Genomic DNA, 22374 nt, shown 5'->3' on the forward strand with positions numbered 1-22374 from the left:
ATGCTTTTGTCTCTCATGTTCTGAATGATAAGAGGCATTTCCCTTTTTTCTACCGGATGGTCCCCAAAGAAGAAGCCCTGTACCCAGGGATTGTCAAGCTGCTCCAGCACTTCCGATGGACGTTGATTGGCCTCCTTGCACCAGACACCGACAATGGAGAGAGGTTCCTGAAGAGCTTGACTCCCGTGCTCATCAAGAGCAGTGTCTGTGTTGTCATCTCACTAAGCATCCAACGACCGAATACAAATGGAGTATACATGCCTCGTCTTCCATTCCGCAAGTGGAGCCAAGTGCATGTATTTGTTTACTATGCGGAATTGACTTTTTTCTTAAATGGACTACAAATCATACAACAGTTTTTTGACATATTGATGAAATCCATTTTTGGGAAAATCTTCATCACAACAGTTTTGTGGGATGTCGCCCTGGAGCTGATGTATAATGACATATCTTTCCAACACATCCATGGTATATTTTCCTTCTTCACTGAGACAAGTAAAGGGGCAAAATATGGTGATTTTCTACCCTTTTTCTTTGGTATTAAGAAGTTTTGGGAGGATGCTTTTAATTGTTTTTATTTAAAGCATGCATTCTCAGTGAAAGGCCGGACAAGATGCAGAGAGAGAGAGAAACTGGAGAGGCTTCCCCAAGATGATCTGGAAAGAATCCTCTCTCTAGACAGCTACAGGATCTACAACACTCTGCAAGCCGTGGCTCGTGCCTTAAATGCTGCATATTCATCTAGATCTAAGCAGAGGGGAACTGAGAGAATGGGACTTCAAAGGCTACAGCCATGGCAGGTATTTTCTTTCCCTTCATAGACATCACACCTGAGCATGACAATCGATTGTAGTGTTGCAGATATTAAATATTGTGCAGTTTGAAATGATTGGAAGCATAAGAACTGGAAGCATTCATTTCCTTTTGGAAATGAATTATCATCCAGGCCCATAGAAATATTATTCACTCTTTACTGGCAGAACTCTTTATAACAGAATGAGAACATCATTCTGTCCAACACAGGTTCGGGATCTCTCTCTCTGTCTCTCTTACCTTCAGGAGAGCTTCCTTTCCATATTGACTCTATTGAGTTTTGGAGCCAAAGACAAAAAGGCAACTCCCTTCAAAAAGGAGATATTGCAATCCAATACCTTCATCACATGATCTAAGTTTACAACACTCACATGCTGGCTAGCAGAGAACAGCAACCAGTTAGTTAATCTTAATCTCTTAATCTCAGCAAGAGCCCAGAGCCCTTTAGAAAAAAAAATACTATGGAAAAAACCCAAAGTTTGCAAAACACATTACCCATTTTAAACCTTCCTTAATACATATACATTTTTCATTTCTGTTTGCTATTCTTATTCTTGCCTCATTGCACAGCCCCCCGAGCAACTGCTCCCATCATGTGCCCAATTCTCCTTTCCCCGCAAGTTGGAATTGTTTTTGGCAGAGGAGATGACATTGATCAGGCTGTCTCTAGTCTCTATTCCTTTGACACCCGCTTGACTCTGTTCTGGCTCTCTGCTCCCTCCACCAAGCTCCTGCCTTTCCCTGCTGAAGCCCATATTGGAGATTTCATTCAGGTTGCCTTGAAAGGAAAAACGAACCCAATTCACTCTTTCTGAAACAATCCAAGGGGGCAGCATCCTTCAAAAACATGCTTACTAGGAGAAAATGACACAGAAATGCTGAAGAATTCTGATGAGTTTCTATTATTATTATTATTATTATTATTATTATTATTATTTAAAAAATGCTTCAGAAATGTGGAGAACTGAATTTAAGATTGGGGTGCGTGTGTGAGAGAAAACAGTATGAATCAAAAGTGACAAGATCTGTCCATTACTATTTGAGTCTGCAACCAGCCCTAAGCAAAGGGGAAGTGGATTGTCAGTATGTTTCCATTATTATTAGATAATTTTTATTAAATTTTCAATCTAACAATTCCAAATAAACATTTTACAAACTCTGAAATATCCGATGACTTCCCTTCTTCTCTTTCCATGGTTCATTTTACATCCCTGTATATTTTGCTATAACCATTCAAATCAGTTTTCTACTTTTACATCCATCAAACATTATTTATGTGGTTGAATTTATCTTAATGCTGCCACCATTTTCAGCTGTATACAGTTATTTTCCATATATTCAATAACTGCTTTCCACTCTTCTTTCAATGTATGTTCTTCTTGGTCTCTTATTCTGTATGTTAAATCTGCAAGTTCTCCATATTCTGTACACTTAAGCTGCCAATCCTCTTTAGCTGGGACCTCGCTGACTTTCCATTTCTGGGCCAGCAAAACAGGGGCCTATGCTTCCCTTTATTCTAAATGCTCTCATCTTTGCTTCTGTTCCAGCTCCACCCTTTCCTAGGAAACACCCAGTTCTACAATTCTTCCATGGACAGAGTGTATTTGGATGAGAACGGGGAGCTGGCAGCCGACTTGGACATTGTGAACTGGGTGGTGTTCCCCAATAAATCCGTCCTCAGAGTGAAGTTTGGGAGTATCGACAGACAGGGATCCCCAGACCTGAAGTGCTCCATCGACCAGGAGGCCATTGTGTGGCCCAAGTGGCTCAATCAGGTGACGGGGAGTGGGAATGATGCCTGTCATTTTGCTGTCTTTTCTGTGAGCTCTAATAAGTGCTCCCTGTTCTGTGGGCTGCTGCCCTCAGTTGCCTGTCAACTCCAGCACTGGGCTGTTGTTCCAGATAGTTCCTACAGCTCCTCTGCTCAGCTGAGTACCAAAGGAGGCTTCCTGCTAAACTGTGTGTATGGGGAAAGGGGGGTTCCTTGCTTTGCTCTTGTTACATGAATTTTATTAGTAGTGAATAGCTCATGGCCCATATACAGAACTTTATTTAATGGAGGTCCTTTGTTTTTTTCTGAATTTAATCATGAATAATTCATGTAATGGACAGTGATGGGAAATGCTTAGTTTCAGCAGATGACAACATACTATGTCTCAAAGAACAATTCTCATTGACGCTCTTCGTCTTTGTGCCTAGAGCCTTCCTACTTCCAGGTGTGTGGAAAGCTGTCGCCCTGGATCCGTCAAGGTGATTCAGGAAGGGAAGCCTCTTTGCTGTTATGAATGTCTTCCCTGTGCAGAAGGGACCATCTCCACTCAGGAAGGTGGGTGACTCCAAGGGAAAGGCTGGCCTTGGGGAAGAGAGAAGGGTTCAGTCAGGAATCTCTCAAAACCAATTCTCCCTCGGCCTGAAGCAAGACGAACGCTGCACCCCATAGTTGCCTTTGACTAGACTTAACTTTCCCGGGGTCCTTAAGGAGGGAGATTGTTATGGACCTAGGGTAGATATTAGACTTCTGCACAGACCCCTGATCCTCCTTTGGGCCCTGGTATAGGGGGCTCCAAGAACCCCAACCTGCCAGAGGCCAAGCTGGGGATCTCTAGCCCTGGAATCTGTCCCAAATTTCTTCAGGGTAGAGCTAATGTTTAGAAAAACCTAATTAAATACCTATAAGTGATCTGTGGCTGTCCCAGACTGACTTGGTCTACAACTGAATCTCTCCCAAGAGGCTGGATATTGCTCAGGGCTTGGCTGAATCCAGAGTAGTAGACATTAATCTCTCTCTCTCTCTTTTGCAGATGCAGACCATTGCAAAAAATGCCCAGAAAATCAGCATCCAAACAAGGACCGAGATCAATGTGTGTTCAAGAATATCACCTTCCTAGCCTATGAAGAATCTCTGGGGGTTGTCCTACTTTCCCTTGCCCTACTGGGGTCCTTAGCCACAAGCTTTGTTTTAGGAATCTTTATTAAATACAATGAAACTCCCATAGTCAAAGCCAACAACCGGGACCTCTCCTACATCCTCCTGGTCTCCCTCCTGCTTTCCTTTTTGTCCTCCTTCCTGTTCATTGGGAGGCCAAGGAAAGGGACTTGCCTTCTCCAACAAACAGCCTTCAGCATCATCTTCTCTGTTGCTGTTTCTTCTGTGTTGGGAAAAACCATCACTGTGGTTCTGGCCTTCCTGGCCACCAAGCCAGGGAACTCAGTGAGGAGATGGCTGGGGAAGAGTCTGGCCAACTCCATTGTCATTTCCTGTTCCTGTGTCCAAGTTGTCATCTGCATGATCTGGCTGGGGATCTCGCCACCATTCCCAGACTCTGACATGCACTCCCAGCCTGGGGAGATCATCCTGCAATGCAACGAAGGGTCTGTGGCCATGTTCTATTGTGCCCTTGGCTACATGGGCTTCCTGGCTGCCATCTGCTTCACGGTGGCTTTCCTAGCCAGGAAGCTGCCTGGGGCCTTCAATGAAGCCAAGCTGATCACCTTCAGCATGCTGGTCTTCTGCAGTGTTTGGGTGTCCTTTGTGCCCACCTACCTGAGCACCAAAGGGAAATACATGGTAGCCGTTCAGGTTTTCTCCATCTTGGCCTCCAGTGCTGGGCTCCTGGGCTGCATCTTCATTCCCAAATGCTACATTATTTTGTTGAGACCTGATCTGAATGCAAAGGAGCACCTGACAGCAAAAGCTAAAGATAGCATCTGATTCTTAAAATATTATTTTTCAAGAAGATAGAGAAGTGATGTTCTTGAAAAATAATGTTTCAATTTAAAAAATCATTACCCTCATTTGATCATGTAGAACCAACCAACTTAATGGAAGTAGTTATGAAATTTGCATTTGGCTAAAAATTTGTTAAAACTTTGGAAGATATAGATCACATAGATCACAGGGAATTCACATTACCAAAATTTTTTAATTATTCGTGGAATGGAACAAGGATGTCCACTGTCACTCCTGTTATTTTTCCAAGTGAATCTCCAGCCCCGGGCTCTCTCACTTCCTCATTCATCGTCACCTCCTCTACGGGTGCTGCTAAGTACCCTCTGTCTTTGAGCTCTTTGCTCTCCTACTTTTAAGGCTTGCCGGGTTCTGGGAGATGGTGGGTCTAGAATGGTTTCTAATGACGTGTCAGCCAGATGTTGTTCTGGCTCTCCCATGATTTCCCAACTTTCCCCCTCATCTGCCTCTGAACTGTGACTTCCCTTTATACTTTCTTCCTCTTCCTCCTCCCTGGGAGGGTCAGGATGGAGAGGTGGTCTACCCCATTCCTCCCTGGCCCTTGGTCATCTTGGTCACCCTCCACCCCATACCTGTCAACTCATCAATATCTGCCTTAATTTATGGTGATCTGGACACTATACTTCTGTTGAAACAGACTATTAGAGTTAAAATTTGTTATCTTTCCCCCCTAATTGTATAATTAAAAAACAAACCTTTCAATGCTGTATTTTAAAATGTTGTGAGCCATGCAGGGACCTTACAGTGAGGGAGGGTCATCAATATTATTATTTAATATATTAAAAAGTTGCTGCATCCCACTGTTGACTCATGTTAAGCTTCTGGTGTAATAAGCCAGTTGTCCTATATTTAGGCCTCTGCTTATTCTCTTCAGCCTCAGCAAGGTGTTGTTAGCATTTTGCGCCTTCAGACCATATTCACAGGGACCTAGGTCCACATTTGGCCAGAAACCTACCCGCTCAACTGTCATCTCTAACCCCCACCCCCAAATAATATTTCAATTTCCCCCATGTCCCCGTTTCATTTCACTTCCTGAGAAAAATCCTCAAATGTTTCCACTGAATGTAGTAAGAAGGGAGCATACTATGGAGGGGGGAGCTCCTGGCGGACATTTCCACAGTGGTGGGAATGTTTTGGCGGTTTTTTATTAAAAATTTGATGATTTACAAAAGTGTGCAATCTCTCTCTCTCTCGTATTTCCCCCCCATGTAACATTTTTACAATTCAGTTTCATTTTTTGAGACATTAGGAAGAGAAGGGGGAAAGAGGTGAGGGGGAGATGGGGGGGTTGGGCGGCGATGTTTCTATTTTACTTACTATATGTAGGGTTTGTGTCAGCGTTGCTTGTGCAGGTTCTCTGCTGTTCACTTGTGTTCCTTTGGTGGTGAGAGAGGTTGGGGTTGGCCTAGGGTGTGGTTGTTCATTTGTGGCTGGCTGTGGTGGTCTTTGTTTTCGTGTGTGAGTGGGGTGGGTGGGTGTTTTGGATCAGGTTAGCCATATTGATTTGTATGCTGTTGGTGGATTTCTGTCATTGTCTTGTTGGGCTGTGTGTGTGATAAAGGGGAGCCATACAGGGGTGAAGGTGTCTTCTATTTGTCCCCATGTCAGTTTCAGTTTATTGGTTCATTTTTCTAGTAGGCTGTTTCCCATACTATTTGGTACCATTGGTCTATGCTTACTCTTGACAGGTCTCTCCAGCGGTGGGAATGTTGTGGGAAAGCGAATGACAATGAAACAGAGGATGAGGAGGAAGAAGAGGAAAGGGAAGGAAAGGGTGAAGGCTTGTTGGTTGGGGAGGGGGGTAGATAAAAGAGTGAAGGACAAGGCAGTTCTGGGCAGCCTGGGCAACTGTTGCTTAGGTGGACCGGAAAGCAAAGAAAATGGCCTTTGCTGCAGTTAGGCCAAAGGAGAGCAAAATAGGGAAGGGAGGGCTAGCCAGGAAGAAGAGTGGGAGCTGCCCTTGTTGCTGCATATAACCAAGAAAAATAGAGCATGCACTAGGGTTATAACTTTTTGACTTCAAAAACAAACAAACAAACAAACAAACAAACTGAAATGGGGACTAATTCTTCTCAGTTGTGAAAAAAGGTCACCCCGAAATGTAAAGTTGGAATCACTGTATCTGTAACATTACTACTCATAAGTATTAGCACTTTTAAAAACTTTATGGAACTGTTTGGAACTTTTACAGCTGCCTGGAACTTCCAAAACTGTATTGGAGAATCACGGAAGGCGGGAGACATCCGTACTCCAGACACCAAGAAGCAATCACGGTGCGTTGCGCAATCAAAGTGATGCGGGAACTTTATGGTCCTTGTGTTCAGGACCCTTGTGTTTCTGGGACCCATAGATGGCTGTGGGGACATGCAACAGACCACGCTTATAGAGAGCATGAAACCCACAAAAATGGTTACCTCCATTGGGCCCTTAAGTTTAGAAAAGGGGGGAGTTTCAGGGAGCCTGTGGAAGATCGGGGGAAATCAAAACCCATTCCTCCTGATCAGAACTGATGAGTTGATGACCACTGTAAGCAGATGAAAACATTAGCAGGATTGCAATAACACTTGTATTGTAGCAATTGCTATGGAGAAAATGGAGTGATGTAAAATATGGACTATTGAACAGTATGCAATTGAAAACCCATGGAGGGGAAGGTGAGAAGTCTAAAGATTTAGAGAGATCTTTAAATATAGATCTGTATGGCTGTATTGTTATAATCTTATACTTGTAAAATCAAATAAAAATGATTAAAAGAAAAGAATTGATGAGCTGGTTTTGTTGAGTGCTCTATCCCTCTCACCGTCTGCAGCTGTTTAGGGAATTGACAAGACAGGGGATATTTTATGCACCAGACTTTTCAGACTCAGTGCGAGAAATTATGAATCTCTGGAGAAATCCCTGGAGAAATCCCCGGGAAAAATAAGAATATTTATGAGGCGGGAAGCATCGCCCTGGCAACCTTCTGGAGTCTCTCTGTGGCTTGAGGAGCAGATGCAGAGCTGGAGAAAACATGTTTGCAAGAACACAAGAAGCAGCTGCCCTGTTTTGACATGGGCCAGCATAGGGTGGAAAGGTCAGCTTGGACTTTAAATGGCAATGCACCTTCGTTGGGGTCAGGGCCAATATATTATTTTAGGAAGTGTGCAAATATATACACGCTCTACATAGAGTACCTACATCTGAGCCCTGTGAACTCATGAAACCCATTCCCTTTACAAGAAGATTCTTATTCTTATTATTTTTTATTTACTGAGTTTATATACTGTTGTATACATAGAGGTTTCAGGGGAGTTCACAGAAAAGATCACAACATATATAACCAGAATAAAAACAGCAACCCAATAACACCCACCCCCCGAAAGGAGCCACATTTTAAAAGGGTATAGGATGTCAATCAGGTCAACCAAAGGCCTGGTTAAAGAGGAAGGTTTTTGCCCGGTGCCTAAAGGGGTATAATGAAGGCACCAGGGAAACTTCCCTGGCAAGAGCATTCCACAGACAGGGAGCCACTGCAGAGAAGGCCCCGTTCTCGTGTTGCTGCCCTACGGACCTCTTGAGGAGGAGGCACACGAAGGAGGGCCTCAGAAGATGATCTCAGGGTCCGGGTAGGTTTATATGGGAAGAGGCGGCCCTTGAGGTATTGCAGTCCTGAGATCACGATGACATGCTTGGATCTTCACATCCCCAAGGCCATCTTCCCCCTTACCAGACACATTCTCCACTAACTGAACCTTCTGGACCATCTGAATTATCACAAAAGCTTTGTCTCCTTGTGCATTCTCTGAGGTTTACAAAGAACTCTAAGCACTAATAATAATAATAATAATAATAATAATAATAATAATAATAACAATAATAATAATAATAATTTATTATAAAAACCCCGCCCATCTGGCTGAGTTTCCCCAGCCACTCTTGGCGGCTTCGAATCAAATGTTAAAAACAATACAGCATTAAATATTAAAAACGTCCCTAAACAGGGCTGCCTTCAGATGTCTTTTAAAGATAAGATAGCTACTTATTTCCTTCACATCTCATGGGAGGGCGTTCCACAGGGCGGGCGCCACTACCGAGAAGGCCCTCTGTCTGGTTCCCTGTAACCTCACTTCTCGCAATGAGGGAACCGCCAGAAGGCCCTCAGCGCTGGATTTCAGTGTCCGGGCTGAACGATGGGGGTGGAAACGCTCCTTCAGGTATACAGGACCAAGGCCATTTAGGGCTTTAAAGGTCAGCACCAACACTTTGAATTGTGCTCGGAAACGTACTGGGAGCCAATGCAGATCTCTCAGTGTTATGTGGTCACGGTGGCCACTCCCAGTCACCAGTCTAGCTGCCACTATCTGGATTAATCGCAGTTTCCGGGTCACCTTCAAAGGTAGCCCCACATAGAGCGCAGTCATCCCCACCAAACAGAACTTTATTTCTGCAATACAACACAACTTTAATACAGGCAACTTGCCGTTTGCACAGGGGTTGCATTCTGGGTCATTGCACAGCAGCAGTAGCGCAAAAGCCCATTTCGCCCCCCCCCCCGTCTTCTGGGGCCGAAAACGACGTGTGGGTTGTACATGCATGTCAATCTATCGCTCGCACGATGGTTCCCACCTGCATAAGAAAAAATCCTTGCTAAAATACAGAATTTTATAACGTAAGTTATGACCTGCTTATCTCCCATACAGCCATAACATATAATGCATCTCTGACAGCAACAGCTTGGAAGGAAAATGAGGGGGAGGCGAATCAATGATGAAGTATTTAAAGTACATTTTTAAAAAACGATGTATAAGTAAGGCATCTTTTCTATCTACACTGATGTCCCTATGATGAGCTTTCTACCTGAACAATCTTCCACATTTTCTACGCTAACATCCTTCTGAAGATTTCTTCTTCTCTAGTAGGATTTCTGTTTATCACTGAAACTTTTTTCCATCCGTGGGCTTAGTTCATTCAGGGAATCGTAGAGTCGGAAGGGTCTGGATGGTAATCTAGTCCAAACCCCTGCAATGGGAGAATCTTAACTAAAGCATTCATGACAGGTGGCTGTCCAATACTCCAAGGAAGGAGAGTCCACAATCTTCTGAGGTGAGGGAGTCTGTTCCACTGTCAAACAGCTCTTACGGTCGGAAAGTTCTTCCTGCCATTTACTCAGAATCTCCTTCCTTGGAACTTGAATCCATTGGATCTCATCCTACCTTCCAGAGCAGGAGAAAACAAGCTTGCTCCATCTTCCATGGGACAGACTTTTAGATATTTGAAGGTGCTCTATCACATCTCCTCCCAGTTTCCTCTTTTCCAGGCTACACATACCCAACTCCTTCAACCGTTCCTGAGACTTGTTTCCAGACCCTTGACCACTATTAACTGCTGGAGTCATGTTGTGTGGGGGAGAGACACCGCATCCTGACACTTTCATCAAGGTTCCTCCTGAGTAAGCTTAGTAGCCCTGGAATAAGAGAAGAGGTCCTCTTGTGGATCAGGAATGGAAGTTGCAGGAAGCAGAAAATAGTATTAAGTGGATAGTTCCTCCAAATGGGGGGCTGTGGTGCCAGGTGTTCTTGACCAAAAGCTCGCAAGAACAATCTGGCCACATCGTTTTGCACCCACAAGATTCTGGACCAGACCCAAGGGCAGCCCCAGAAAGAGTGCATTGCAGTAGTCCAGCTCCACGTTTTCCAGTGCTCCAGGGGTCAGGCTATTCCTGTTCACAAACAGCCCTAGAGGACACGTGGGTCTCTAGTGACAAAGGCGTATCCAAGAGTACCCCCAAACTATGCATTTGCTACACAGGCTTAGGATCCAAGGCCATTATTGTGAAAATGAATTAATTGTAAGTAAAGAACCCTTTTTCTGTACCAGTCGGAATCCTGAGTATTTTATTTTACCTTTTTAGTCATGCTAATGTGTGAATGAGACTGATTTTGAGCGGTGCCATGGCTGGCACAACCAAAGAAGTTGCCCTGTGCCGTAGAACATATGAGTGGGCCTCCCTGCCTCCACCTAGCCGCCAGGTAGGAGAACAAAAGCCAGAGTTGTCTGAGTGAGTGAGTGGAGCTGGAAGCAGGATGGAAGTTGGACGCACAAAGACATACATGCTCTGTGCTGGATTCAAAGCAGTGACTAATGCAGTGCTGATGCTCCGTGGAGTATTAACGCGGTGAAGCCCTGCTATCTATGCTCAGGTTGCATGTACACTGGGACCTCGGGTTAAGAGCTTAATTCGTTCCGTAGGTCCATTTTTCATCTGAAACTGTTCTTAACCTGAGACACCTGGGAGCCAGTGTGGTGACACCTAATGGAGCCAGTGTGGTGTAGTGGTTAAGAGCAGTAGTCTCCTAATCTGGTGAACCGGGTTCGCATCTCCGCTCCTCCACATGCAGCTGCTGGGTGACCTTGGGCTAGTCACACTTCTCTGAAGTCTCTCAGCCCCACTCACCTCGCAGAGTGTTTGTTGTGGGGGAGGAAGGGAAAGGAGAATGTTAGCCGCTTTGAGACTCCTTAGGGTAGTGATAAAGCGGGATATCAAACCCAAACTCTTCTTCTTCTTCTCCCACTGCTGCCGCCACGCCACCGTGTTGTTGTTGTTTAGTTGTTTAGGACTCTTCTTGACCCCATGGACCAGAGCATGCCAGGCACTCCTGTCTTCCACTGCCCCCCGCAGTTTGCTCAAGCTCATGCTGGTAGCTTCGAGAACACTGTCCCACCATCTCGTCCTCTGTCGTCCCCTTCTCCTTGTGCCCTCCATCTTTCCCAACATCAGGGTCTTTTCCAGGGAGTCTTCTCTTCTCATGAGGTGGCCAAAGTCTTGGAGCCTCAGCTTCAGGATCTGTCCTTCCAGTGAGCCCTTAAGGCTGATTTCCTTCAGAATGGATAGGTTTGATCTTCTTGCAGTCCATGGGACTCTCAAGAGTCTCCTCCAGCACCATTATTCAAAAGCATAAATTTTTCGGCAATCAGCCTTCTTTATGGTCCAGTTCTCACTTCCAAAAATCACTACTGGGAAAAGCATAGCTTTAACTATACGGACCTTTGTTGCCAAGGTGATGTCTCTGCTTTTTAAGATGCTGTCTAGGTTTGTCGCTGCCGCTGCCATACCTCCAGGCGATTTCTGTTCTCATCCTGAAGCAAAGTTCTTAACAGGAGGTAATATTTCTGGGTTAGCGGCTCCTCCTGGGCTCCTGCCTTGGGGGAGGAAAGAGCGGTGCTCCGCTTGTGCTCGGCTTGCCAAGGGTTAAAAGGCACAGAGCTGGCTTTCTAGAGAGGACAGGAAGTGGAGGCGTGGGGGGGGGCAAGGTCCTCCCGAGCAAAAGCCCCTCCCTCGCCATTCCCGCCTGCAAGCGGAGGGGCTGCTTCCGTCCCCCTCTCTCTCTTGCAAGAGCTGCCTGGGGGTGAGTCTCGCCTCCCTCTCCCTCCGGGTGCAAGGGGGAGAAGGGGCTGCAGGGGAGGATGCCTGGGGGGCTGGCCAGATCGGGGAGGGGGCAGACATTCCCCAAAGCCAAGCCAGGGAGGGGGTCTTGGAGGGGGCCAGGGCTCTGCCCCGCTCTTCTTGCTTGGCTCCGTGGGGGAGGGGGGAGGGGGTCTTGGAGGGGGGAGCCTGCAGAGAGAGCCCTGGAGTCTCGATCAAGAGCGGAGGAGGAGGAGGAGGAGGAAGGGTCTTCTTTCTCTTGGCCAGCATCGCTACTGTGTCTTTTCTCCTGGCAGATCGAGGAGACCAGGAGACAGCAGAAACCGCTACATTTGTAGCAGGGCGATTGGAGCGAGATCTCTTATGATTGGATCGCTTTTCTAACGTAGCTCAGCCTTTTTCTTTCTTTAATCAGTTTGGTCATTTATACGGATGTCAGCCTCCAGGACGTACTTTGTATACCAAACTATATAGCAAACTATATCTGGTCTAGGGAACTATGCCCCACACATAACCCAGAGATGCATTTTCAATAAAAGCACACATTCTGCTCATGTAAAAACACCAGGCAGGTTTGGAGTACATTGTCAGGAGCAGGGCTAGGCAAACTGAGGCCCGGGGGCTGGATGCGGCCCAATCGCCTTCTAAATCCGGCCCGCGGACAGTCCAGGAATCAGCGTGGTTTTTCCATGAGTAGAATACAGTGGTACTTCGGGTGAAGTACTAAATTCGTTCCGGAGGTCCATTCTTAACCTGAAACTGTTCTTAACCTGAGGTACCACATTAGCTAATAATAATAATGTGGCCTCCCTCTGGTGCCGTGCAGCCAGAGCACAATTTCTGTTCTCATCCTGAAGCAAAGTTCTTAACCCGAGGTACTATTTCTGGGTTAGCGGAGTCTGTAACCTGAAGCATATGTAACCTGAAGCGTATGTAACCCGAGGTACCACTGTATGTCCTTTTATTTAAAATGCATCTCTGGGTTATTTGTGGGGCATAGGGATTCGTTCCTTTTTTTCTCTCTTCAAAATATAGTCCGGCTCACCACATGGTCTGAGGGACGGTGGACCGGCCCACGGCTGAAAAAGGTTGCTGACCCCTGGTCTATAGCTCTCCTTCTGGAGCCAGAGAGGATAATCACTTCCAAGGGCACCATTTAAGATGTAGAGGTTTAGCCTGAATGCTGTTTGAGCCAAGCAGATGCCTGCAAAGTTTGATTTCTGATCTTTGGAACAACGGGTGAGGAGGAATCCACTGGCTTCACGGTTGGGAGGAGAGCATTTGTGCTGTGCATAAAGGGCATGATCATTAGGGCCCAGTCTGGCATTGAGATCCCCTCCTAAAACTACAGGTGCCTTTGGGTTAAGCAAAATAAGGTCAGTGGTATAAATTTCCCTTTCAATCCACAAGTCTCTGATCTGAGATTTCTGCCTCATTGGGGTCACATCAGCGTAAATTACCAACAGGGCCTGGTGGCTGAATTGGATTAACACTGCCCTGGCTTATGACTTAGAATCATGGAATCATAGAGTTGGAAGAGACCACAAGGGCCATCGAGTCCAACCCCCTGCCAAGCAGGAAACACCATCAGAGCACTCCTGACATATGGTTGTCAAGCCTCTGCTTAAAGACCTCCAAATAAGAAGACTCCACCACACTCCTTGGCAGAAAATTCCACTGTCAAACAGCTCTTTCTGTCAGGAAGTTCTTCCTAATGTTTAGGTGGAATCTTCTTTCTTGTAGTTTGGATCCATTGCTCCGTGTCCGCTTCTCTGGAGCATCAGAAAACAACCTTTCTCCCTCCTCTATATGATATCCTTTTATATATTTGAACATGGCTATCATATCACCCCTTAACCTCCTCTTCTCCAGGCTAAACATGCCCAGCTCCCTTAGCCGTTCCTCATAAGGCATCGTTTCCATGCCTTTGACCATTTTGGTTGCCCTCCTCTGGACACGTTCCAGTTTGTCAGTGTCCTTCTTGAACTGTGGTGCCCAGAACTGGACACAGTACTCCAGGTGAGGTCTGACCAGAGCAGAATACAGTGGCGCTATTACTTCCCTTGATCTAGATGCTATACTCCTATTGATGCAGCCCAGAATTGCATTGGCTTTTTGAGCTGCCGCGTCACACTGTTGGCTCATGTCAAGTTTGTGGTCAACCAAGACTCCTAGATCCTTTTCACATGTACTGCTCTCAAGCCAGGTGTCACCCATCTTGTATTTGTGCCTCTCATTTTTTTTGCCCAAGTGCAATACTTTACATTTCTCCCTGTTAAAATTCATCTTGTTTGTTTTGGCCCAGTTCTCTAATTTGTCAAGGTCGTTTTGAAGTGTGATCCTGTCCTCTGGGGTGTTAGCCACCCCTCCCAGTTTGTGTCATCTGCAAATTTGATCAGGATGCCCTTGAGTCCATCATCCAAGTCGTTGATAAAGATGTTGAATAAGACCGGGCCCAAGACAGAACCCTGTGGCACCCCACTAGAGGGCTTGAAATGGCACGTAGGGTAGTGGAGACTAAGACCCCCAGGCCCCCTTTCGCTCTTCCACGCTTTACCCCTAGATCTGCCCCAGTTGAGAATGAATGAAATCCATTGAGTAACAGCTCATCCGCTGTCCACGTTTTCAGGATCATTGTTTGAGATGGTTGTAACTGTGTCTCCTTCTGTGACGAGGGAGAAGGTGCTGTGCCATCATGTTCCTGCTCCTCTGTTCTAGCGAGGAGACTGGGAGAATCAGTGCAGCGTGGTCAGCAATATGTGAATTCCAGGCAAGCAGGGCTGCCATCTCTTCAGCAGGGGAGACTTCCTTTCACTTGTCCGAGGAGAGGAGAGGGGAACTGTTTCTCCTGCGAATCCGGTTCCCTCAGGGCCAGGTGGGACTTCTGAGATGGGGAAGAACATGGGGCTCTATTTCCAGGTTGGGCTTCTTCAAGTGCTTGTCAGAGGTTTCTTTTGCTTGCAGGGCAGATGCTTTGGGGAATCAGCTACTTGGGGTTGTAAAGATTCCTTGTATACTACTGGGAGTACAAGATTCCCAATGGTTTCACTCACAAGGTTCATAGGAACGTGCAAGACCACTCACCACAACAAGGTGTTGATCCAGCGAGTGAGAAGTACATTATTGCTAATTTAACCGGGGACAAATACCATCAAAACACCAGAAAATATAAACCAATAATGATAATAATGATAATAATAATAATAATAATAATAATAATAATAATAATAATTTATTATTTATACCCTACCCATCTGGCTGGGTTTCCCCATCCACTCCGGGCGGCTTCCAACAGAATATTAAAAGCTTCCCTAAACAGGGCTGCCTTCAGATGTCTTCTAAAAGTCTGGTAGTTGTTTCTCTCTTTGACATCTGGTGGGAGAGCATTCCACAGGGCAGGAGCCACTACAGAGAAGGCCCTATGCCTGGTTCCCTGTAACTTGGCTTCTCACAGGGAGGAAACTGCCAGAAGGATACTGGACCTCAGTGTCTGGGCAGAACGATGGGGGTGGAGACGCTCCTTCAGGTATACTGGGCCGAGGCCGATTAGGGCTTTAAAAGTCAGCATCGACACTTTGAATTGTGCTTGGAAACGTACTGCGAGCCAGTGTAGTTCTTTCAAGACCGGTGTTATGTGGTCTCGGTGGCCTAACTTCCAAATCTAACTTCCAAAGCCAGTCCGTCATTAATTTATTATGTCCCACATCCTTCGCCCATTTTATCATAACGCATTTGACCTGGTCCTCTTTGGTGTCCCATTCCAAAAGCAGATCATTTTTTACAGCTGTTTTATACTACCTTCTACTATTTCTCTCTGAAATCTTGACATTTGATAACTAAATCCTTTCTTTTCATGATTTTTAAAAGTTTCATTTAGTTGTAAATAGTGTAACCAGTCTATTACATTTTCTCTTACTTCTTCAAAGTCCTTTAATTTTAATTGGTTGTCAGTTTCAGTTAACAGCTCTTTATGACTATGAAAACTTTTATGAACTTTTGCCTTATGATACCATAGATAAGCATGCCTGGTGTTGCAGTCTTCAGGTTTGGGGACAAGATGGTGACTGGTTTTTGCCCCAAGTTCTTTCCATAAGCCCCACTGAGTTCAATGGGATCTATTCTCAGGTCTCTACTGTGCAGACCATGCCGGTCTTACGAAGAGGGGAGAGGAGTAAACAGAGGAAATTGGAACCACTGGAAATGTTTATAAATGGGGTTTCTGTTGGGAAGGGGCTGCCCCATTTGTGCTTTTCCAGGGGCAGGAGAATCCAGTGAGAGCCAGTGTGGCGCAGTGGTTAAAAGCGGTAGACTCGTAATCCGGTGAACCGGGTTCGCATCTCCGCTCCTCCACATGCAGCTGCTAGGTGACCTTGGGCTAGTCACACTTCTCTGAAGTCTCTCAGCCCCACTCACCTCACAGAGTGTTTGTTGTGGGGGAGGAAGGGAAAGGAGAATGTTAGCCGCTTTGAGACTCCTTCGGGTAGTGATAAAGCGGGATATCAAATCCAAACGCTTCATCTTCTTCTCTTCTTCTTCCCTGCAGGGCCTTTGAGGCTCCCTTTGCTTCTTCCTATCTCCCAGGACCCTGCAGCTTGTTTTGGCTCCTTGACTCTTCAGGAAGGATGAAAGAGATGGATCCTGCAAAGCTAGCGGGGATGGAAGGGGGAAGATGGACGGTTGACCTGGTCAGGTTGTCTCCTGCATCCCTCCTCACAACCTCTGAGCGTTCCTCTCTAGGGCTCTCAGAGAGATCTGGTGAGTTCCAGGGGAGGGGAGATGGGGACATGGAGGGATGGAGCCAGAGAAGTATTGGGGCTTGCTCACCCTGGGGGTGGGGGGAGGCAGACAGGCAGGCGGAGATTGAGAAGGTGAGCACCTTTCTGGGCTCCACCACCTGCCTGCCTGCGCCTTTGTCATCTGCAGGGAATTTGAGCTAGGAATACATCACAGCTCCCCGGCCACCACGATGTATTGGCAGCTCAAAATGTCTAATACCAGTGCCGTGACCTGAATGCCCTACCAATGTCAAAAAACTTACTGCTCCATCACACAGCAGTAGAAGCAACGAACTCTGCATGAGGAAGTCAAGGAGGAGAATCGTGGGATCCTGGACGCTCTTGGTAAAGCTCCCCGTTGGATCATAAGATCAGTTTTGAAATTCCATACATACATCCCCCCCAGGAGATCCTACAATATAGCTCCCTTTCTGTTCTTCAGACATAGAATATTCTGCCAGCTTTAACTTTTCAATGATATTTACAATTCTGTCACATGACTCTGGCAATCTTTCTTTTCTTCATGTCTTTGACCAAAAAAGTTTCTTATTAAATTGCGATGACATCTTCTAAATTTATAAACTTTCTCTAAATTGTGAAGAATTTCTCTGGCAGTAAGACATCTGCCTCAATACATTGTATCATTTCAAATCTGTATAACACTGTTCTCATTCTCCTATTCCACTGTGTAAAACTTCCTATGTGCATCCTAAAAATTTCTTTCTACTTTTCAATCTGCCTTTAAAAATTGTTTCTGAGAGGATAATTAAGAGTACACTGGCAAAGAGGTCAAAATGTTAATGTCAGTTTCTGAGGTAAAACGTGTCACTTTACAACTCTGCACCTGTCTTTCAGGATGATTCGTGGTTTTCTGGATTTTGTGAGTCCCAAACCCATTTTCTGTGGTATTTATATGTGTGGAGGTTGCCCTGGGTTGTTTGACCCTTGAAAAACATAGCTTTTATTTATTCTAGAAAAGACACCACAAGATTCTCTGTTTAGAGTTTATACAGAACACATTACATTACTTGATATACTAAAACACGTTTGCATGTGCTTATATCTATCTATATCTATTATGTATTGATTTTGATTATTTCTACATTTATTCCATTTTTTATTCAAGACAATAAGCTCAGAAATCCAAAATAATTCAACATCAAATAATGCTGCTACATTAGGTATGAAGAAGGAATTACAAGTGCTTCTATCTATATGAGACTTTACAGACTTTTTCTGAGGCACATAGCAGCATAAAACAGGCAGCAGGTGCTCTCACAGAAAACCTCTCTCTCACTCGACAGTTGAGACCAGACCTAACTGAAAAAACGGCCTTCTGGAGTGACAGTCACCCTTTCCATAGCACCTTGGAGGCAACATTCACACACAGAGTTGTTAGGGAAGTTGAGGTAATTTCTGTCCGGTTTGGGTTTCTGTTTTAGCCTCTGCCCGTTTTTTAAAGAGAAGACCAATGTTAGAGTTGGAGTGGATTTCATGATTGTGGCAACAAAAATCCATCCTAGAAAAGAGGTCAACAAATGCTGGTCGACAAAGGCCACGGCCTCTGTAGAAAGACCTCACATCTTCTGTTCTTCCTCTTTGACAAATTTTCATTAGCATTGTTCAATAATTGGGGGCTCCGTTTCTTCCTGAGGATCTAATTAGTTTCTGTCTTTGTTGTAGGTGGTGATGAATTGGAAATGAAGAATGGGGGAGACCATGACAAAATCCACACAGTGGAGAAGCCAAATCAAAATTGGGAGTATGGAGAGAGCTCCAGTCAGAGTTCCCGTTCCCACCAAAGAACTCAAAGGGGGAAGAAAGGCTATCAGTGCTCAGAATGTGGGAAGAGCTTCAGTCGGAAGGGCAGTCTTACTTTGCATCAAAGAATTCATACTGGAGAGAAACCCTATCAGTGCTTGGAATGTGGAAAGTGGTTTCGTCAGAGTGGGTATCTCACTTCCCACAAAAGAATACATACAGGAGAGAAACCTTACCAGTGCTTGGAATGTGGAAAGAGCTTCAGTCACAGCACCAATCTCACTTCCCACCAAAGAATTCATACAGGAGAGAAATCCTATCAGTGCTTTGAATGTGGAAAGAGCTTCAGTCGTAGTTACAGTCTGACTTCCCACCAAAGAATTCATACAGGAGAGAAACCCTATCAATGCTTTGAATGTGGAAAGAGCTTCAGTCGGAACGACAGTCTCACTTCCCACCAAAGAATTCATACAGGGGAGAAACCCTTTCAGTGCTTTGAATGTGGAGAGAGCTTCAGTCACAGTTACAGTCTCACTTCCCATCAAAGAATTCATACAGAGGAGAAACCCTATCAGTGCTTGGAATGTAGGAAGAGCTTCAGTCGAAAGGACAGCCTCACTTTGCATCAAAGAATTCATACAGGGGAGAAACCCTATCAGTGCTTTGAATGTGGAAAGAGCTTCAGTCAGAGCACCCATCTCACTTCCCATCAAAGAATTCATACTGAAGAGAAACCCTTTCAGTGCTTTGAATGTGGAGAGAGCTTCAGTCACAGTTACAGTCTCACTTCCCATCAAAGAATTCATACAGAGGAGAAACCCTATCAGTGCTTGGAATATAGGAAGAGTTTCAGTTGGAAGGACAAAGTCACTTTGCATCAAAGAATTCATACTGGAGAGAAACCCCATCAGTGCTTGGAATGTGGGAAGAGCTTCAGTCAGAGAACCCATCTCACTTCCCATCAAAGAATTCATACAGGGGAGAAACCCTATCCGTGCTCAGAATGTGGGAAGAGCTTCAGTCGGAAGGACAGTCTCACTTCTCATCAAAGAATTCATACTGGAGAGAAACCCTATCAGTGCTTGGAATGTGGAAAGAGCTTCAGTAAGAGCACCCATCTCACTTCCCACCAAAGAATTCATACAGGGGAGAAACCCTATCAGTGCTTTGAATGTGGAGAGAGCTTCAGTGAGAGCGCCCATCTCACTTCCCATCACAGAATTCATACAGGGGAGAAACCCTATCAGTGCTCGGAATGTGAGAAGAACTTCAGTCGGAAGGACAAACTCACTTTGCATCAAAGAATTCATACTGGTGAGAAACCCTATCAGTGCTTGGAATGTGGAAAGAGTTTCAGTCAGAGCACCCATCTCACTTCCCATCAAAGAATCCATACAGGGAAGAAACCTTATCAGTGCTTTGAATGTGGAAAGAACTTCAGAAGGAGGGCAGGTCTCATCCACCATCAAAGAACTCATACAGTGGCACCTCAGGTTACGAACTTAATTCATTCTGGAGGTCCGTTCTTAACTTGAAACTGTTCTTAACCTGAAGCACCAATTTAGCTAATGGGGCCTCCCGCTGCTGCCACGTTGCTGCCTCACGATTTCTTTTCCCACCCTGAAGCAAAGTTCTTAACCCGAGGTATTATTTCTGGGTTAGTGGAGTCTGTAACCTGAAGCGTCTGTAACCTGAGGTACCACCGTACAGGGCATGAAGTGTCTAGAAATGTGGAAACAGCTTCTCTTCCAAGAGGCGTCTAGCTTCCCATGAAGAAATTCATGTGATTGAGCAGGTGGTTGCTGAAGAACTCCATGCATGCCTGGAGGATGGGGACCATTTGGATCCCTTCCAATGGGGAATCAGGCCTCATATTGGGACCGAAACTGCCTTGGTTGTGCTGGTCGATGATCTCCGGCGTGCTAGGAACAAAGGTGAAAGGTGTTTCCTGGTTCTGCTGGAGCTCTCAGTGGCCTTTGATACCATCGACCACGACATCCTTCTGCACCGTCTAGCGGAGCTGGGAGCTGAGGGTTATACAGTGGTTCCACTCCTTCCTCCTGTGCCGTGTTCAGAAAGTGGGGGGGGGGGGAATGTGTGTTCAGACCCCTGGGCTCTCACTTGTGGGGTGCCTCAGGCTTCTGTCCTCTCCCCCATGCTTTTCAACATCTACATGCAGCCGCTAGATAAGATAATCAGGGAGTTTGGGCTGGGTGTTCATCAGTATGCACATGATACCCAGCTCTAACTCTCTTTTAAATCAGAACCAGTGAAAGTGCTGAAGGTCTTGTGTGAGTGTCTGGAGGCCGTTGGAGATAGATGGCAGGAAACTGATTGAGGTTGAATCCTGACAAGACAAGTGCTGTTCTTGGGTGACAGGGGGCGAGCTGGTGTTGAGGACTCGCTTGGACTACTGCAACACATTCTATATGGGGTTATCTTTGAAGAGAGCACATAACACCGGTCTTGAAAGACCTACATTGGCTCCCAGTACGTTTCTGGACAGAATTCAAATTGTTGGTGGTCACCTTTAAAGCCCTTAACAGCCTCGGCCCAGTATATCTAAAGGAGTGTCTCCACCCCCATCCTCCTGTCTGCACACTGAGGTCCAACTCCCAGGGTCTTCTGCTGGCTCCCTCACTGTGAGAAGTGAAATTACAGGGCCTTCTCGGTAGTGGCACCCGCCCTGTGGAATGCCCTCCTACCAGATGTCAAAGAAATAAACAACTGTCTGACTTTGAGAAGACATCTCAAGGGAGCCCTGTTTAGGGAAGCTTTTAATATGTGATGAATTATTGTATTTTAATATTTTGCTGGAAGCCACCCAGAGTGGTTGGAGAAACCCAGCCAGATGGATGGGGTATAAATAAACTATTGCTATTGTTATTGTTTTAAGCACTTTCCCATGCAATATGGGAATCCACATCCATCTGAAATTCAGGAGCAGTTGGACAATCCCCAGATTCTGGGGATCTACTTTTGGGGCCATCTTGTAGAAAAAGGGGAACTGGGTTTTATCATGAATAGTAGGAACAGTGTATCCATAACTTGCCCAGGACGCAAAGGGAGAGGTGAGTGCTTTGCTGTGGTTCCAGGACAAATCTCAGACAGTTGACCAACTACAGCCCCCAACACATGCACACAAAGAACAAGACAAAATGCTGGCCGTGTAGAACGGGAGGAGGTCTTCCAGAATGCCTCCAGACTCTCAATATTTTGTGGGACTGAATCACATCCCAGAATATTAGACTAGGGACTCAGCTACATTACTCAAAAAACTGTGTTTTGAATGCATTGTAAACAAGCAACATGGTTTTTTAAAGCAGTGGTGGGGTGGCATAGGACATTTGACACCAGTGTTGAGTGCTCCTGCTTCCAGGTTCCATCCCACCCTCACCTTTGGGAGAGTCCAAAAAGGAAAGAAAGGAAAGCCCATGGCAGAGGCACAACTCCGTCTTAACACCTAACCAGCCATACCTGTGGGATTTTGTAGATGCTTGACACAGGTGACGTATGCCTAGAAATATCAGCTTCAGCATCTTCAAGAACAGCCAACAGGTTATTCCTCTTCCCACAGTCATAGTTTGGAATGTCTGCGTGCCCAGTACAGAGCAGGTCTAGCAGGGCATCAGACGTCATCCTTGCATTAGAATAATGGTCATAGATGACATAGCTGAGGGTGACATTGGGTAAGAGCCTGGGGTCCTGATTGATTTGGCAGCCAGGAAGGACAGGATATTCCAGAATTTCCCATGATAGCCACTGGAATTAAAAAGTGCCCTACATTGAATGAAAACGTTTCTAATTCTTTCTGCATCTAAACTCTCAGCTGTTTCCAGCACAGAAAATAAAACGAGTCCACCCTGAGATGCTTA

General features: G+C 45.6%; 2 protein-coding genes and 1 long non-coding RNA gene across 3 annotated transcripts in view; 2 read left to right on the plus strand and 1 right to left on the minus strand.

The window, feature by feature from the left end:
• LOC308470280 overlaps positions 1-22374 on the minus strand; it is a 267788-nt gene that overhangs the window by 159584 nt on the left and 85830 nt on the right. The gene's annotated exons all lie outside the window — the stretch shown is intronic.
• LOC308469658 (vomeronasal type-2 receptor 26-like) lies at positions 294-5169 on the plus strand. Its single transcript, XM_080992436.1, has 4 exons — positions 294-800; positions 2361-2588; positions 3013-3139; positions 3615-5169. Exons 1-4 carry the CDS (start codon positions 372-374, stop codon positions 4523-4525), a joined length of 1695 nt encoding a protein of 564 aa, XP_080848562.1. The 5' UTR covers positions 294-371; the 3' UTR covers positions 4526-5169.
• Positions 11879-22366, plus strand: LOC308469802 (uncharacterized protein). The gene is made up of 4 exons (XM_080992764.1): positions 11879-11946; positions 14682-14838; positions 16507-16718; positions 18422-22366. Exons 3-4 carry the CDS (start codon positions 16586-16588, stop codon positions 20032-20034), a joined length of 1746 nt encoding a protein of 581 aa, XP_080848890.1. The 5' UTR covers positions 11879-11946; positions 14682-14838; positions 16507-16585; the 3' UTR covers positions 20035-22366.

Source organism: Podarcis pityusensis (genome assembly GCF_964106645.2).
Source record: "Podarcis pityusensis genome assembly, chromosome: 2".
NCBI classification, from domain to species: Eukaryota; Metazoa; Chordata; class Lepidosauria; order Squamata; family Lacertidae; genus Podarcis; species Podarcis pityusensis.

What these genes read in the sequence shown, in the direction of transcription:
- LOC308469658 (XM_080992436.1), top strand. Translation starts at nt 372, where the DNA reads ATGAAATCCATTTTTGGGAAAATCTTCATCACAACAGTTTTGTGGGAT. An exon ending in GGCCCAAGTGGCTCAATCAG is followed by an intron (nt 2,589 to 3,012) that starts GTGACGGGGAGT and finishes CTTTGTGCCTAG; the next exon opens with AGCCTTCCTACTTCCAGGTG. An exon ending in GACCATCTCCACTCAGGAAG is followed by an intron (nt 3,140 to 3,614) that starts GTGGGTGACTCC and finishes TCTCTTTTGCAG; the next exon opens with ATGCAGACCATTGCAAAAAA.
- LOC308469802 (XM_080992764.1), top strand. Translation starts at nt 16,586, where the DNA reads ATGAAAGAGATGGATCCTGCAAAGCTAGCGGGGATGGAAGGGGGAAGA. An exon ending in AGGGCTCTCAGAGAGATCTG is followed by an intron (nt 16,719 to 18,421) that starts GTGAGTTCCAGG and finishes TCTTTGTTGTAG; the next exon opens with GTGGTGATGAATTGGAAATG.